The 12,630-nt window shown below is 40.8% G+C and overlaps 1 protein-coding gene and 1 long non-coding RNA gene across 2 annotated transcripts; one reads left to right on the forward strand and one right to left on the reverse strand.

The window, feature by feature from the left end:
• Window positions 1-1,463: 1,463 nt before the first annotated feature.
• Window positions 1,464-1,760, reverse strand: LOC113595422 (late cornified envelope protein 1D-like). The gene has a single exon (XM_053203500.1). The coding sequence runs from the start codon at window positions 1,758-1,760 to the stop codon at window positions 1,464-1,466; it is 297 nt and encodes a 98-aa protein (XP_053059475.1).
• A 6,651-nt stretch (window positions 1,761-8,411) lies between these two features.
• Window positions 8,412-10,222, forward strand: LOC113598285 (uncharacterized). Its single transcript, XR_003418959.2, has 2 exons — window positions 8,412-8,487; window positions 9,548-10,222. It is a non-coding gene; the product is annotated as an uncharacterized LOC113598285 (long non-coding RNA).
• Window positions 10,223-12,630: the final 2,408 nt, after the last annotated feature.

The raw sequence follows: 12,630 nt of genomic DNA on the forward strand, positions 1-12,630 counted from the left end.
ACATTGTGGTTTATATACACAATGGAATACTATGTGGCAATGAGAAATAATGACATATTGTCTTTTGTAGCAATGTGGATGGAACTGGAGAGTGTTATGCTAAGTGAAATAGGTCACACAGAGAAAGACAGATACCATATGTTTTTACTCTTATGTGGATCCTGAGAAACTTAACAGAAGTCCATGGGGGCGGGGAAGAAGAAAAGAAAAAAAAATAGGTTAGAGAGGGAGAGAGCCAAAGCATAAGAGACTCTTAAAAACAGAACAAACTGAGGGTTGATGGGGGGTGGGAGGGAGGGGAGGGTGGGTGATGGGTGTTGAGGAGGGCACCTTTTGGGATGAGCACTGGGTGTTGTATGGAAACCAATTTGACAATAAATTTCATATTTAAAAAAAAAGGAAAAGTAGTGGGACACCTTTTATTGATTAATAGGAAATCAGTCAGCTGGGCATCCAACTCTTGATTTTGGCTCAGGTCATGATCCTGGGCTTGTGGGATTGAGCCCGGCCTTGGGCTCAGTGCTGAGCATGGAGCCTGCTTGGGATTCTGTCTCTCTCTGTCTGTCTCTCTCCCTCTCTGTCTGTCTCTCTCCCTCTGCCCCTCTCCCCCACATGTACTGTCTCTCTCTCTCTCTCTCTCTCTCTCTCTCTCTCTTTCTAAAAAAAAAAGAAATAAAAAGAAAAACAGAAAAAGGAGAAATAGTGAGTATATAATGAAGAAACTCAGCCAAAGTCATCTAAGTGGTCAAGTTATATTACCAGAATAGGGCAATTAGAGACCTTACGAACCAGTTTCAGAGAAGGACACAGCACCACTTCTGTGGAATCTCTGAAAAATGCAAAACCAAATCTAGTCAAGAAGAAATATCAGATGAATGTGAATGGAGAGTTGTTCTACCAATGGCTCAAAAAGTGTCAGTACATGGAAGACAAAGAAAGCCTAAAGGACTGCCACAGATAGGAGGAAACTAAGGAATCATAGTAGCTAGAGGCAATGTTGGCTCCCGGATTGGATTCTGAGCCAACAGAAATTTGTTTTGCTCTTAAGGACAGTAGTGATACAAATGGCAAATCTGAGTAAGTTCTGTAGACACTCAGGGGAAGGAGTGAGGGCACATATGAGAAGGACGACATAAGTATAAAAAGAAACAATCAAGGCAAAAGAAGGAATGAAGAGTTCTAGTTTTATTGTTTCCCATTGAGCTGGGTTTGCCACAAGGTAAGCAGAAGAAGGACGTTGGGTCTGTACTCTGGGTTCCCAGGGCAGCCACACATTTGGGCGAGAAGGTGAGTGAATGGGTTTGGGGAAGTTCTGGCTTCCGGACACCAGGACACAGCGATCCTCTGGGCCAGAGGTCAGACCCCTCAGCCACATGGGTAGGCCCAGCAGGAGGAGCAGGAGCAGGAGGAAGGATTTGGCATTGGCTGCCCCCAAATCTGCTTTTCTTGGCTCAGAATCCACTTCAGCAGCAGCCTCCAGATGACTGACTGCTCCCTCCACAGCAGTTGGAGCCCCCCAAGGGCTGGCTGCAGCAGTCAGAGTTCTGGTGCCTGTGGCGGTGGGACCTGCGTCTCCTGTGGTGGCTCAGACAGCAGCCACCACCCCCAGAGCTACAGCAGCCCCCGCCCCCAGAGCTGGAGCCACAGCAGCCCCCAGAGCTGACACTGCAGCAGGAAGAGACTGGGGGACACTTGGGGGGGCACTTGGGGAGGCATTTGGGAGGGGGCTGGCACTGCTGCTGGTTCTTCTGGCAGGACATCTCGGCAGGCAGGGACAGGAGCTGAGGGAGAGTCACACAGTCAGACCCAGGACACAGAGACCCCCTGCCCCACCACCTCCTATTCTTAGTACATTTCTAGAGCCTTTATTTGATGAACTATTTAATGTAGTCCTTAATAATTCAACACAGAAAATCTCATTATTTCTCATAGTTGTCCAAATGCTCTCATATCATCTCCTTGAACCTAATTTTCTAACAAAGTGTTTTAACCTATTATATAAGTAGAGAAATTAGGCAAAGATGTTAAGTTCTCAGAATCAAACATGTAGTATTTAGGGGAGATATTCTACTGACATAAACCACAATAATCATTAAAACAATTAATCTAGGTAGCAGTTTATAAATGAATTCATTTCTTTAGGGGAAACAGTCATTCCCTCTTGGAGAATATTCTAAATATTCTTGTCCTGTATGGACATAGAAGTTTACAAATGCACAGAATGTTGGAGACTGGCTGGGAGAACTGGCTGAGGGTAACTATGGTTACTCTAAGCTGGGACTGCACCAGGCCCTGACTGAGTCTGCTTCTCTGGCATCTTGTGGACACTCATCTCAAAGTAACACCTCAGCACCAAGATTTGAGTTGTTTCTACTCAACTCTGCAGCCCCGTTAGTCTGAGCACTTAAAGTCAGTTGTGGTTTCCTCTCTGCTGGCTGAGTGTCACTGTTCTTATCTCTACTTTTCCTGGAGGGACAGCTATGCTTTCAAAGAGAAACTTCCCTTTTGACAACAGTTACAGGTTGGTATGATGGTCAGTGTCGCAAATTATTCCAACCAGAGACCAATAACTATGGGTCAGTGTGGTTTCTCTAAGAGTGCTATCACTCTCATGAAGTTCCTCCTGCTCGTGTTCCCAGCCTTGCTCCTTGCCTGTCCCTCAGTGTGTCTGAGACTCCTTCCATGCTGATATGAACCCAGTCTCACAGTCTTCTCACTGCCACCCACCACACACACACATGTGTGCACACACACCCACACACTCATACACACATGCGCACACACTCTGCCCTGGAGTCCTCCTAAGGAAGGTGGTGCTGTTCCTTGTCCCAGGGGACACTTACCGGTGCACAGGCAGCACAAGGTCCATCAGCACCTCAGGAGAGGAGTGTATGGCAGGCCTCAGTCCCCAAGGCCCTTTTATTCTGGCCTTGGGCTCTGCCCCAGCCTGTGAGAAAGGATCTGGGCATGAGGGGACTGCCTCCTGCCACCCACATGGTCCTGTGACAGGTGGTGACTGGCAGCTCCTTCCTGCCTCTCCATGGGGCCCAGGGCAGCTGCTTCCAGCTAGGAATAGGGCTGCTTAGAAATGGGCATGGAGTGTGAATCCCTACCATCATCTGCCACTCAGGGTTCTAGCCTCTCATTCTTGGAACCCCTCCCCCCCAGCTCCAGCTTCCTTTCTTTCCTCCCAAATGTTAATTTAATGACTACATCTAACTTGGTTTAAGCCAGGTTTTTAATATATTCCTTCATGTTTTATTCCATATTGGTAATCCTGACACATTACATGTTATACTGTGTGTGGTTTCAACTTTATAAACACCATCACATTTAATGTAACTTGCTCTCTTTAAACATTATTTTTGTGAATTATTTAAATTGATCTTTGAATTGAAATTGTTCTACAATTGAAACTGTAGCTGTCATTTACTCATTTTTACAACCTTATAGTATCTATCTTGTGAGTACAGCATGATTCTGATATGCTGTCTCTTTTGGAATGGCACTCAGGTTGTTTGTGCTATTTGCCATATAAATATTGCAGCTATAGGGATGTGTGTGTGTGTGTGTGTGTGTGTGTGTGTGTGTGTGTGTGATATCTGTTGGAGAGAATCTCCAAGTTAAGCATATGTAAGTGGAACTGTTGAATTTTAGATCAGACACATCCTCTGATTTGTTCTTGTCGATTTGTTTCCACTTATGGTTTATAAGAATCACTCTTTCTGTACATTGTTGCTAAACTTAAATGATTGCCATTTGATGCCTGTGAATCCATGTGCTCTTGTTTTTTTGATATGTATTTCCTGCTTAGTAAAGATAACAAGCATCCTTCTATGCTTGTTGGTCCTTTTAGTTTCCTTTTCTATGAATTATCTGTTCTTTTTAAAAAACATTGTTTCTATTTGTCTCTTTTTGTTAGGATCTGTAAGTTCTTCACATATTCTGGTTGCTAATCCTCTATTATTACATGAGTTGTGAACATCTTTCCTCAATAATTTGTTTTCTTGTTTGCTTTTTAAAGGTGTCATTTGATGAGCAGGTGTTTTATTTTTAATATAGCTCTATCTCTGCAACATTAACAATGCTATTTGCACGTTTCATGACTTTAAGAAATCTCAACCATTGATAAGCTCAGAAATCTGTTCTTTTCTGTTTTCTTTAAAAAGTTGTAAAAACTCATTTTCTCTTAAAAATTAAGGTTTTTCTTTAACTTGGAATGGAATTTTTGTACATTTGATATTTATTTCATTTTTTTTCCAAATGGATAATCAGTTGTCTATCATAATCAAATATTTTATTCCCCCCCTAATTTGAAATACCTCCTCAGTCATGGCTGAGTTTCTACATTTGTATAGCTCTGTAATTAGACTGATCATTCTTTTCATTGTCAATTTGTTTATCCCAGTGACACTATCCTGCTGCCTTATTTACTATAGGTGTGTAATCAGTTGTGATATCACATAAGTTGTATAACTTCGTTCCCCACCTTAAGATTGTCTTGGTGATTATTAGAGCTTTGCTCTATCGTATAAAATTTAGAGGCACCTTGCCACTTACTACAAATGAAAATAAAGAAAAACAAAATATCTTTAGAATTTTGATAGAAATACCGCTAAGTATATGCATTCATATATGAAGGATAGTCAATTTTTTTAAAAAATAATTTTCCTTTCCAGCCATCCATGAATATGGTATATCTCTATTTTGGTATTTATTCTGCAATGCTTTTCAGTAAAGTTTCCTCATTTTATCAAAAATATTTTACAATAATATTTTAGACATTATAATTTTTGCAATTTTATTTTATTTTTTAATATTTATTTATTCTTGAGAGATTTTTTATATTTATATATTTATTATATATTATATATTTATTATACATATATAATTATAATTATTATAATAAATAATTATAATATTTTAAAATATTATTTATTTTGAGAGTGCTGGAGGGGCAGAGAGAGAGGAGGACACAGAGTCTGAAGCAGGCTTCAGGCTCCAAGCTGTCAGCACAGAGCCCGACGCAGGGCTCTAACTCATGAACTGTGAGATCATGACCTGAGCCAAAGTTGGACGCTTAACCAAGTATGCCACCCAGGTGTCCCAATTTTTGCTATTTTAAATAGCAACTTTTATAATTTTGAATTATTTATTTCTGATAAATTTATACCTAATTTATTCTGTATTCTGATCTTATATCTTGCAACTTTTCTAATTCTTACTATTATTTTAATTTCTTGTAGTAATCATTCTTATGCATATGAATTTTCTTTATCAAATATTTTCTTTCCTCTTGGGTTACATTATTAGAAGCTCAATTGCTATATAAAAGAGTATGTTCATTTTAGATTTTAATTTGTATATACAACAATTATTTGTTGAATAACAATTCACCAAATTTTCAACTAGATGATTATGATAATTTATATTTCCAACAACACAAGACCTATTTCCGATCACCTTCAGCAATACTGAGTTTTGTGATACATTTCAAGTCTTTTCCAGTTCAGTATAAAGGAATAAATCTAATAGAACTCATCCCTGAAAATTCATCCTTGTTTTATATGTAATTCTTTGGTTATTTGTATGCAGAAACATAAAGCAATAAATTTCAAAATCTATTGATTTTGTAGATAGTTTTGTAGAATGTTTTGTAGATAGTTTTATGTATTTTCTATAAAATTGTAAGAACTTACTGTTTATTATAAATTTTAATTCTGCTACTGGGCTGTGTGTTTTGTTTTTCCTAATATGGTTATTTTTTCCATCTTTTTTAAAAATGGTGCATTCTGCCATACAGATTATTTTTCTATGTGTGAAATTTGTCAATATTTTTTGCCATGCTTAAAATATTTTACCTGACTACTTATAAAGGAATAATTAGGTAAATAGTCTAGTACTTTTGGAGTGTTGATATTGTTGCTACTATAGAGACTTGAAGTTGCTGGCTTGGGGACACTGAGTCTGAATTCTTACTAGGTCTCAGCATTCTTCCTTCCTATCTCCTGAGACTATGACAGCCTGACAACATAAGAAACAAAACATATGCTTTCAGAAAACTCATCCTTTGCTAGTGCATATTGTTTATGTTAAAATGATACCCAAGCCCTTGAGATCTAGTGCCCGACTTCAGTGTTACATCATGCTGCTATCTTGTCACCTAAGCCCAAACAGATTGGTTGATATTTTGGGTGTTTCTCTTTGTGGAGTTAGGGCATGGACAAAATAGCTTCCAAGTCTCATCACACTTGGAATGGATGAGCTGGGCTCCTGAATCATGTAATTCAGGATTATGTGAGCCAGTAATCAATATCTTGTCTACACTCACATTGGTTACATTCTTTGAAACAATATGAGCCACACCCAGATAATTCACCAGCAGATTTCTGTAGGGTGATAAGTCTAGGACATAATAATGTGAATATCTCAGAGTGAGAATTCTGATGATAATGGCTTAGGTCACAATCAAAGTAAAGCTAATGCTAGTATTAATAAGTACATTTTTAAACTCAGTATTCATTGAATGCATATTAGAGCTGATGAGGGATATAGAAATGTAAGACCCAAGCTGGGGATTCTAGGAGAGTTTATTATAAGTGGATTTGAGAGAAGAAGAAGAAAAAAAAAAAACTCATACAGGGAATCACAGTGAACTGTGAATAGCACAGTTTTACAAGTGCATGGATCATGAACTAAATCATGGAAGTTTAACAGGGAGGATAAATTCAAGGTAGAGAAAATAGCTTAAGAAGAATATTTCTAAACTGGAGATGTAGCAAGGGTCCTATTGCACAGGCTTCAACCATCAGCCAGTAGAGATTGGAGCCCATCATGGTCTGAGGCAATTATTCCTGAGGGAGAGGGGTAGAACCCAATGTGGAAAAAAAAATCAATGAGGAACTGAAACACAAAGAGGAACAGAATGTAGGGGACATATGGCAGGCAAGAGGCAGAACAATTCAGGAAAGGCTGGACATGAGGGGATACCAGATGCTAGAAGGAACATGGCAAGATATACAGATGTGTATGTGTGCACACCCACGTACATATAGTCATATATGTGGTCTCTCATGGTCTCTATAATATCTCTAAGTAGAAGAACACATAGACACACACACATGCACACACATACCTCAACCACATACTAGTAGGGTTCGTAACACACCAAGTAACCTGGATATTTTCAAATCAACATCCGTTCAGGGTCTAGGAAATTCCAGAATTCTTCACAAGCCTGGAGGGAAGTAGACTCCATTCATACAGTCTCCCTAGCTCTGATTCTACTTCATCTGATAAGTGGTTTAATTGTTTAATAACCTTGCACCACCATAGATGGGGGTCTTGCTATCCGACTTACTACCAACCCAGATGTGAACTCTGGCTCTTTTCTTTATCTCCTAAAAATGTGAAAATACCAATATTATTTTGAAAAGCCTGTTTTCATATAACTGAATTGAGGCTCTAAGAGACTAGGAGTGTTGGGAGACGCTTATAAAACAGAAAGAGACAAAAGTTATATGATATATTAATTACTCTTGTTCTTAAACACACTCCATCTTCCACTCCACTAAGGATGTCTTTCCCCTGGCTGCTTTACACTGGTCAGTGTCCAGTCTTACACAGTCTCACTGTTTCTTCACTGCCATATGTGGACTTCAGTTTAGCCTTAGACATGACACCTGGAAAATCTGAATTATTTATCTCACTGGTGGACCAGGTCTTCTCTCTCTCCTTCCTCTATAAAACTTCACTCCTGGTTCACAATGTCTTATTAAAACCTACCAATAAGCTCAACAAACAGAAGAAGATTGTATTTTCTAACCAGATTCACTCTCCTTAGAAAACAACTGTAATTAAAAAAAAATGAATGTGCTGACATTTTCTTAGAGAATATAGCATGTTAAAAACTATCAGAAATTTCCCTTGCATTAGCTCACTGACTTTCACACCCCTCCAACAAGAAAGTTATTTTTATATGATCTCCACTGTAGTTGGACAAAACTGAGAACAAGAGGATGAGGTATTTTTCACAAGGTCATGCAGCTAATAGGTGGCAGAACCAAGATTCTCTCCAGGGTTACACTCCTCAAGCAGGTTCCTGGTTGCTATAGCAGGAACCAGAAACATTGTCCAGAAACATTGAATTAAGATTTGGGAGGCAAGAAAATAGAACTCAAGCTCCAAAACTGAGCCAGGCAGGTATCCTGCAGGGACAATGGGAGAGTCAGGTGGGGGATGATTGCAGTTTTTCTCCCTTGATCCTTTTTCTAAGCAACCCTATTGCTAACTGGGACTAACTGCCAGTCACCACCTGGTCACAGGTGACAGGACAATGTGGGTGGCAGGAGGAGGTCCCCTCATGCCCAGGTCCTGTCTCACAGCTTAGGGGCAGAGCTCAAAGCCAGGATAAAAGGGCCTTGGCCTCAGAGCACCCTCGTATACTCCTCTCCTGAGGTGCTGACAGACTAGTGCTGCTTGCACACGGTAAGTGTCCCCTGGGAGGGAACTTAGACCAGAGCTGCAGGGGCAGGTGAGAAAAGGCCTTGGGGATTGGAGGCCATGTGGAAAAGGGGACAGAAGACTCAGGAAGACTGAAGGAGGACATGCATGGGGAAGTGCGTCTACTGAGTGCTGAATAGAAGAGTGGATGGCAGTGTCTTTGTGTTATACCAAACTGAGCTCTAGCTGGGAGGGCTGTCAGGTCAGAGAGAATGAAAGTGCTGGCCATCAGGCTCCACTAGAATTGCTTTCACAAGAGGATGTCACCTTTCAGAGTAAAATCTTAAATTGTGACTCTTTGCAAAGTTCAGCTGGGAAGAGAAAGGGCTAATCAGAGGATATTTGGGGCAGTTCTAAAACCTACATACCTATGGATCTGAGATGAAATTGGGGTCTGTTTAAGAAGTCAGACACACCAAGCTGAGACTCACTGTGCCAAGATATAGTGAGAGGCCTTGGGTGTGCTGGAAATGCCAGAGCATCAGACTGGAGCTGGGGTGTCCAAGTTTGAATCTCCCACCTCCACAAACATACCATTCTTTAGCTATCTCAGTAAGAAAGTGAGCCAGTGAGACCAGTCAGCCTCCCAGACCATTTCTATCAGCATGTCCAATTCCTTACAGAACAAAACCTTCGATAAAGTTATGATCCTTAATTCCTTTCTTCAAGACAATATTTACATTCTGATCTGGTTTCCAGGCTGGACAATTTGAGACTTCTGGTTGACAAGATGGGAGAAATTACCACCTTCACTTATCAGATAATTAATCATAGTAGATTTTCTTCTTACTGGTTTTTGCCTCTGTTTCCTTTTTTTGTGAAATACAGAATAATCCCTGCCTACCTCAAACAGAAATTATGATTCAAGGGAGGCAGTGTGAGAGCATTTGCCTAACCACTAGAAATAATGAAAATTCCAGTGTTGAATTATCAACAACTCCATTTAAACTGTTAAAAATAAAGGCTCTAGAAATGATACTGAGAACAGGAAGGGGTGAGGTGGGGGGATCTGTGTCCTGGGTCTGACTGTGTGACTCTTCCTCAGCTCCTGACCCCTCCTGCCGAGATGTCCTGCCAGCAGAACCAGCAACAGTGCCAGCCCCCTCCCAAGTGTCCCCCCAAGTGTCCTGCCCCCAAGTGCCCCCCCAAGTGTCCCCCAGTCTCTTCCTGCTGCAATGTCAGTTCTGGGGGCTGCTGTGGCTCCAGCTTTGGGGGCGGGGGCTGTTGTAGCTCTGGGGGTGGTGGCTGCTGTAGCTCTGGGGGTGGTGGCTGCTGTCTGAGCCACCACAGGCGACGCAGGTCCCACTGCCACAGGCACCAGAGCTCTGACTGCTGCAGCCAGCCCTCAGGGGGGTCTGGATGCTGCAGCCAGCCCTCGAGGGGCTCCAGCTGCTGTGGAGGGAGCAGCGGTCAGTCATCTGGAGGCTGCTGCTGACATGGACCCTGCCTGAGCCAAGAAGAGCAGACTTGGAAGCAACCAACTGCAGAGAACGTCATCTTTCTCCTCCTAGGCCTAACTCAGAGTCTGAGAGGTCCCAGAGAAGACTCTGAACTTGCAAAGACAAGATGACATCTGTGGGGTTTAGAAATCAACCGTCTCCTACTCCCCCCATCTGTTGGCCTTGGATCTCATCCCCATGTCAAAGTAACTCATGTTGTACCTTATTCCACAGTGCTCTCTGGCTGATGTAAAACAATAAAATCAGGAATCTGCTCAGCATGTTGTTCTGAAAGGACCATTTCTTTCCTGGATTATCATTGTTCTCCTCCACCCTGTCCTCTGCTGGTAGTGGCCTTGGAACCTCAGAGGCCAGAGGGCAATCTGGCCTAAACTGGGGTAAATGGAGGTGTAGCATGAAAGACAAAGGCTTCCCACTCTGTTTTGTACCATGTTGTCTGGGCTCTGAAGCAGATTTCTGTAACCAAGTCTCTGGTTACAAGTCTTTGGGGAAGAATTAAGAGGACAGTGTCCTGAATTCTTAATCATAGAAAATTTCTTATTCCCTTTGTTTCCCAGCAGTTAGGTTACCTTTTTGTAAACATAAATGCTTGAGCTTCTGGTCACTTTCAGGGCCCCAACCCCATGTTGTCCTCCCTCCATGTACTCATTCTGGTGCTCTTGACCTACCCCACCAAACATCCTTCCTCTCCCACCACACACACACACACACACACACACACACACACAAAGAAGAAGAAGAAAAAATCAAATTAATAAAATTAAAAAAGAAAAAAATAGACATATTTTGAAAATACATGTTTCCTACCCACCACTTCTGTAATACATTTAGGCCCAGAACATTTGGGAGTAAAAATTGCTCTTGTACTCACCTCCCAGCAAACCTTTCTTCCTCTTCTGGCTCCATTAAATCCTCTACACCTTTTTTCCCCCAAACATACCCTTTGTGCCACATTTGTGAGCTTGCCACTTCATTTCTGAGAAGCAGGGGTCTCTACAGAATAATGCACATGCTTCTTAAGTCCTGCATTTAAGACCCAACAGAAAGTGTTTCCAACTTAATTTCCAAGGTTTGCCCTTCATGGTGCTCCAAGAAAACTCATGCTTTTCCCACACTCAACAATTGACTCTTATCTAGAGATAACTCAGACTTGTACATCTTGATGTCTTTTATCTGGGAAGCGGTAGAGTTTACCATTTGTAGCTCAGTATCCAGAACATTTTACATCCTCATTAAATTCTATTCCCCCTTGAAGGCTCACCTCAAATATCATCCTTTTGTGAAGCCTTATCTGGTCACCTAAGCACTTCCTCAAGCAGGTGGATGTTAAACAATCTGACTATAACCATCAGATTGAGCAAACATAGCTTATGGGATGTAATAAAAATAGAAATTTTTAATATTATGCTACTATCTTTAAAATTTTATTCAATGGGATGATCTTCTAATTCCTAAAGACCTAGGAAGGTCTAGTGACTTTACAGCTCTTTCCAAGTAAATGAAATAATTTATTTTGAAGCACAAACCCAGTCTCAGTTTAGAAATTAAAATATTCAGTGTAAGAAATAGTCACAGTGCCAAACTTGGTTTAATGGCACATTTGTCAGTCCTGTGGGCTGGGTGATCACAGCAGGAGAAGGGAGCCTCTCCATTTCCTTCCTGATGTTTGTTGTTTCTTCTAGTCTTCAAAATGCATTTCTGATTGCTGCTTGGACACTGGGGGAAGGGGCACAGTCTACATGGGGTGCAATTTTCTTCTGATATTAGATGCAATTACTTAGCAGATTCCAGTCTCTGACTCCTCCTTTCCTTTATCTGTGATGTGAATGATGCCTCTCCTATGGCAGCAAGGTCACACCTGATTCCAGAATCTTCTCTTAAACAAAGGATGAAATGGCTCAGGACCAGTTGTTCTTTCCACTGTGATGGACATTTGGTCACAGGAAACTGCACTAATGTACATTATTTGACTCACACTTGTAGAGGAACTTGCTTAGGTGACACAGCTGGTTTCATTTCCTTGCCATTTCCTGGGTAAGACTTGGGTCCTACTTCCTATCCCTGAAATCAGGGAGACATCTGGCAGACTCCTCCCTGGGGAAGAATTAAGAGGACAGTGTCCTGAATTCTTAATCATAGAAAATTTCTTATTTGTTTCCAGCAGTTAGGTTACTATATATATATACATATATACATACATACATGTATATATGTATATATATATACACACACACACAAATACATACACACACATATATATACTTATTATATATTTATATGTATTTATTGTATATTTACATATCAAATATTTATTATATATATAATTCTGTGAGATATTGTATATCATATATAATACATGATGTATGATGATAATATATATCGTTCAAAAACTATCTGCAAAGTTTCTCCAAAAGGGGACTCTTTTCTCTTGCTCAGCAAAGAGCTCTATCACTCTGACTTGGCTCTTAGGTGGGACATTTTCAGAATTCTGAGTGGTGTGGAGCATGGACTCTAGTCACGCTTTGTGAATGCCCATTTTACCATCTCCACTTAAAGGACACTGATTTTAGGCAATTTTGTTGATACAGCTGTCCTCTATATCTTTGCTTTCAGAGAAGTTCACCATGTCTGTTTTATGAAAAGCTCTGCCTCATACTCTGACACCATT

Source organism: Acinonyx jubatus, chromosome C1 (genome assembly GCF_027475565.1).
Source record: "Acinonyx jubatus isolate Ajub_Pintada_27869175 chromosome C1, VMU_Ajub_asm_v1.0, whole genome shotgun sequence".
In the NCBI taxonomy this organism is placed as follows: domain Eukaryota; kingdom Metazoa; phylum Chordata; class Mammalia; order Carnivora; family Felidae; genus Acinonyx; species Acinonyx jubatus.

Excerpts from the sequence above, each read along its gene's own strand:
- LOC113595422 (XM_053203500.1), bottom strand. The coding sequence starts at position 1,760 with ATGTCCTGCCAGAAGAACCAGCAGCAGTGCCAGCCCCCTCCCAAATGC.